This window comes from Buceros rhinoceros, unplaced genomic scaffold (assembly GCF_000710305.1).
Source record: "Buceros rhinoceros silvestris isolate BGI_N320 unplaced genomic scaffold, ASM71030v1 scaffold34988, whole genome shotgun sequence".
NCBI classification, from domain to species: domain Eukaryota; kingdom Metazoa; phylum Chordata; class Aves; order Bucerotiformes; family Bucerotidae; genus Buceros; species Buceros rhinoceros.
The window spans coordinates 2,220-7,784 of NW_010426894.1; the positions used below are offsets into that span (position 1 = coordinate 2,220).

At 52.4% G+C, this 5,565-nt stretch overlaps 1 protein-coding gene across 1 annotated transcript in view; it reads right to left on the reverse strand.

The window, feature by feature from the left end:
* The window catches only part of ECSCR (endothelial cell surface expressed chemotaxis and apoptosis regulator), a gene marked incomplete at its 5' end in the record, with an annotated part of 6,668 nt that extends 1,382 nt beyond the window's left edge, over positions 1–5,286 (reverse strand). Inside the window, 4 exons of the mRNA XM_010141687.1 lie at positions 347–445; positions 1,483–1,581; positions 2,048–2,152; positions 5,236–5,286. Of these exons, the coding sequence (XP_010139989.1) occupies positions 347–445; positions 1,483–1,581; positions 2,048–2,152; positions 5,236–5,286 (354 nt within the window). The remainder of the gene's footprint in view (positions 1–346; positions 446–1,482; positions 1,582–2,047; positions 2,153–5,235) is intronic.
* Positions 5,287–5,565: the final 279 nt, after the last annotated feature.

Here is a 5,565-nt window from a genome sequence, read left to right on the forward strand (position 1 = left end):
CTTTCATCAGGGACCGTCTTGCTGCAGAGCAGCCTTGCCCTCTAGTGGGAAATGGGATTCTGAGAGAAAAGGAGTGTCAAACCCCACGATTTTTGCTGGAGGAGCAGTCGGGCTCTGGGAATCTGCGTGTTTAACAGCGGCAAACTTGAGACCATGGCCTTGTGCAGCGGAGCCTGGGCTGGGGCTCTAAAGAGGTGCTCACGCTACACCCCGAACCGCCGAATCCGTGGCTTCAAAACCTCCCCACCGTGAACGCGCTTCAAAAGCATCTTCTAGGAACTGCCAAACCCACGAGGAAACCGGCGGCTTTTCGATCCGGGAAGGACAGCTCGCCCCAGGCAAATACCTTCCGAGTCCTTTGAGCGGTTGCACTTGAACCTCAGGCTGACCACGCTGACCAGGATGATCACCACCACTATCAGGATAACTATGAAGCTGATGACACCTGGGGACGGAGGAGAGGACCGTCTGTGAGTGGTGTAACCACAGGCCCATCCTCAGCTTCTGGGGGAGCGAAGAGACTTGGGCTGGCGTCAAAACTTGGGTAGAGAAGTAACTAGTCAGTGGGGCGAAGGGCTTTGTTTTAGCCTCAAAGGGCTTCTGAGGAACACGCAATCGGTAAAGCAGTGCCGGGAGGGCAGGAGTCACCCGGTTACACCAGGGACTGACGGGAGTCAGCGTCTGTACTACAGCTGTCGGTACAGTTAGACACTACAGGTGTCTAACGTCTGATAAATACGTAAGGTAACGAGGAGAGACAAGCTGAGGACTGTGAACGATGTTATCTGCCTCGTTATCCAGTGGCCCAGCGCAGGTTTGATTCTGACATCTGGCCTCAATAAATCAAACTGTTCGTGGGATGGGAATCTCATCCTGTTAAGGCTGTTCAGGAGTTAGAATCCTGGAATCACAGGATCTTTTGGGTTGGAAGAGACCTTTAAGCCCCTCAAGTCCCCCCGTTCCCCCAGCACTGCCAGGTCCACCCTGATCCCTGTCCCTCAGCAGCACCTCCACACGGCTGGGAAACCCCTCCAGGGATGGGGACTCCACCACTGCCCTGGGCAGCCTGGGACACGCCTGCACAACCCCAACGGGACAGAAACAGCTCCTCAGGGACAACCCAAGGCAGAGGGAGTCTCTTAAATCTACCCTGTACCCATCTTCAAACCTATTGCCGGGTTAAGCTATGGCATCGCTTGCTCCATCCTGCCACACCCTGAGGCATGTGGAGGACGAGGCTGCCTCCTGCAGCCACGACGGACTTTCAAATCATCTGTCCCTTGTACACGGGCGGTGGCTGGAAGTATTCATGAGGTACTTTATTGCCTGCTGGTCACAAGTGTTTTTCTTACGAGTTTTCCCTTGCCCTATAAAAACTCCAAGATCATGCTGAAGAAGAAAACTGGAGCCATCTCCAGGGAAACACCTTTGAAGCTGTTGAGACAGATCCCCCTCTTCTCCCCAGGCTACACGAGACCTTACCAAAGGCTGCCACCGTCAGTGGTGATTTGTCATCTGTCGGAGTGGGCTCAGGCAAGGAGCCCGAGGGCTTCGGTGTCGGCGTGACTAGCTTCGAGGTGCCTACAAGAGGGAGAAAAGGGAGCTTTATATAAAAGTCTTTCTTCCAAGGCTGGGAAGAGGATTCCTAGCGATGCTAGAGGACCTAACTCCAAGAGAGTAACACGGGATCCTGGCCAGCCCCAGCAGCAGAGTGATCAAGACCTGTGCGGGAACTGGGCTGCCTTGGTGTGGCCTCTTTAATGGACACCCAGAGGGTTTTCTGTTGGGGAGCCAGTGAGGGAGCTGAGGGTGGCCGGTGGAGGGCTGGTCTGGCAGTGTGTTTGAGGGGGAGGCTCGTCCTTGCTCCCTCCTTTGAGTGGCCCCCTTCCTACCGTGACTCATGACCACTCTTCCCAGGCTCAACAGGTTGCCCCAAGGTGCTGCTTCTGTGGAGCAGCGAGATGGTCCTGCTGTTGGCCGTGGAAGGGGCTGTAAGGCCTCTGGGGGTTGATAACCGTCCATCTCTGCGAGAGAAAGGAGAAAGCACCTTGCGTTGCTGCTGTTGTGGTACTCTCGCTTCTCTTGGGCTCTTGACCTGCAGAGAGAAAGGCAGAACGTGAGTCTTGTCCCTGGGCGTCATCTAATAACCAGACTAATTAACGGACGTAACTGGAGAGGAGAATGGACTCACGGCGATGCTGGCGATATCTGGGAAAACACAGAATTCATTCTTGGGCTAAAACCTTCCCACCAAACACGCTTTGTACTGTTTTCTGTGTCCAAATAGAAACACAGGGAAGCAAAATTCAAACACCCTGGCGGGAACTCCCGAGGTTCTGCAGTCCCAGACGCAGTTTGGGGCAGATTCAGCAGCTGAGTACTGAAGGAGCGGAGCGGGAAGGTTACGGATTTGCTATTGCTCGTAAACATTGAGACTTAACAAAGAAAAATCTGCTTAGGGGAAGAAATTCTGCAGAATATGGGTGTGGATTGACTGTTCGGCTTGTCCTTGGAGCTGGAATTAGTGGAGACGCTGTCCTGGGTTATCTAGAGGTGATTAAGCTCGTTTGGATTGGGCTGACTTGTGCACCATGGGTAATCTGGCTGTGGCAGCGCAGAGGTTTGTCTGAGCAAGGACTCCAGTTCTCTGTGGGGTGAACTGGCTTATATGAAGCTGTTCTGGGTTGTGACAGCTGCTTCCAATGCCTGTGCGAGCAAATTTAGTGAGAAAAACCCCCTTTGCTGCCTTCTGTGGGTGCACTGAATGGCCAGATTATCTGCATTGACCTTAACAAACAGCTACAGGCCCTGTCAGGAGACTAAAAATAGTACTTCAGAGCTTGAGATCAGCTGTAGGTCAAGTAGGATCTTCTTTCCTCCTTCCCCATCCCCACCTTCCCCACAGCAGTGTTGTCCGAAAGCATGTGCTGCCTGCAGAAGTGTGAAAGAGCTCCTGGTGCCCTGCAGTGGGGCCAGAGCGTGCGGCTGACACCAAGGTTCCTGCCTGCAAGGGAACATCGCTGTTTCGGATGTGATTTTGTTAAAATTCAGAAGAAAAAGGGGAGCAGAACAGACCTGAGATGCAGGGACTTACTGCTGAGCAGTTTTTTCATCAGTCATCACAAAAAGCCTTTGTTTCATCCTGTGGTTGTTCTTCTGCCCACGGGTTCGCTGGCACGGAAACCCCGTCCCTGGGAAGTGTTTGGTCTCACACAACAGGAGACTTCGCTTTTGGAAGCATCAGCAACGTTTCTGTAGGCAGAGATGTATGGAGCCTCTCGGGTACGGAGCAGGGGTGTGATTAATCACAGTCTCTTGGCTCAGCTGAGCGCAGACGTGCTGCTTGGACATCTGTGCAGCCGGGGCTGACCACGCGCTTCTGACCTTGTTTGCGTTAGAGAAGATCTGAGAGGAACCAGGAGAGGCAGAGCGGCTTCTGTCTTGACCACTGCAGATGTTTGCGGCTGAAGCTCTAACGGGAACCAGCTCGTCTGCCAGATTTTGGTCTTCCCGCTCTCTTGGATTCTGCCTTTACCCTGAGAAAGCTCTTACTGAATTCTCCAGTTTTTACTGCCAGGCTACGCTGAGCAAACCCTCAAAAGCACAATTATTCTTTTCTTACAAGGGCTCCCCTTTCCTGACGGTAGATCACTCTTTCGACTGTTCGAGCTCATCCCAGGCAGAGGATGTTAAGTGCGCTTCGTTTTGTGTTTCACCACAGCTCCTAAGGAAACCAGTCATGGTTCTGGGAGTTGCTGGTGGCTCAACCCAGAGGTAAAGGCTAGTGCTTAGACACCCTGCACCACGAGAAAGCAAGGTGACATGGAATGATCTAAACTTATTGTTACTCCACAAAAGGACAAAGTACCTTGAGTTGGTGAAGCTGCTGTGCTTCCGTTTCCACTAGTGTTTTCACCTGGATAAAGAAAACGTGGGAAAGGAGAATTAACTCGGCTAAGGAGAGGGGTGCATACAGGGGTCCTGCCCGAGCAGAAGCCGGAGTTTTCCACGCTTACCTTGTGTGGTCAGTGGTAGCAGTGTTGTAGCGATGGAAGAGGCTTTGTCTGGAGTAGTTTGACCCACAGAGGTGAGATTCAGGTCAGTCGGTGTGGTTGGTGTGGTTGGTGTGGTTGGTGTGGTTGGTGAGGTTGTTGTGATTGGCGTGGTTGGTGTTACTGAGGGCTCTGCAGAGGAAGCAAAGTGTTACTTTGGAGAGCTCTGCTCAGAAACAGCTGGGAGGAGGCCACGGCTATTGCAGCATCCCCCAACTCCTTCCTTGGGAGTTGTGGGGCAACCAGCTGGGGAAAGCACAGGCATGAGTAGACGAGGAAATAGCCCTCGTCTTGCTCAGAGGTCAGGAACTCCTGTACATTGGCGTTAGCTCTTGGTTTTTAGCGTGCAGAGGTGCGGAGCTGCCAGAGCTTAGGAGACACGTGGAAAAAGTCTGCTTCCAGCCACCGCTTTTTCCCCCCATTTTTTGAAAATGAAGTTTTGACCACGCTAACTGGCTGGAGCTGCCTGGCACCCCCGTGTGTGCGTGACTGCTATCCAAAATGCTAATGTTTATGTTTCATTCAAAAATGAAACATAACGCACAGACACCGAGAGCCTCCAAGCACAAGTAATTCAGTTCTTGCAGTGGTCTGGGGCTCTGGCATCTTCCGCAGCCTGCTGCTCAAAGCTGCAGAGCAAGAGCGTGATCCAGAGCGAGATGCTGGATCACTAGCTCAGAATTTATAGGCAAGTTCCTTGTCTAGACTTCTCTTGGCTTTCCACTAAAAATGAGAAAAGACCAAAAATAGTTTTAAGGTTGGTGATGATGTTTTCCCCCCCTTTCATTCAAATGCTTCACCAAAATATTTGAATTTAGGGACAGGTTTCTTTTTTTCTGCAAGGCACGGAGGGAATCTGAGGCATCTTTGAGATCTTCACATTTTTGGGGTCCCTTTGGAGGGGTAGTTTTGCTTGGAGAGATTTTTCTTTTCCAAATGTAACAGGAGGAGATCTGTCCCTGAAGATCTACATGGACTAACAGATGTGGAGCAGGAGAGAGCCCTTCTTGTGTACTTTGTTTTGTGTATTTTCAGACTGAAACACGTAACTCTATGCTAACACCTCCCTGTGCCCAATTCCAGGGCTTCTGTATGACCCTGTTCACACGGTAGTGTCCTGCCCGGGACAGCCCCCAGCCTGGCTCCCGGGATCCGGGCAGCCACGTCCTCTGCGGGCACGTACCTGAGGTGCGGTTCTGTATGTCAGGGCTGTGCGGCGTTGAGAGGGCTTGACCTGCAACACAAGCAGAGAGACCGGGAGGTGACGTCTCCTACAGGATCCCCATAGGGGAGGTTGAAGGATGGGCTGGAAAGGTGCTGTTATAGCCAGTAAGAGCTGGGAGGGAGATGGGGTGAGAGATGCCAAGGAGGGTGTTTGTCGCTGGTGTGGCTATAGGGCCCTGTGGGCAAAGGGACCTTGGAAACGGGCAGCAAGGATGTGGCAGGATCCTTGTGCTTCCACTGGGCTTCCTGGAACACAACATTGGTGCCTTCCAGACAAAAAGGAAAAGGT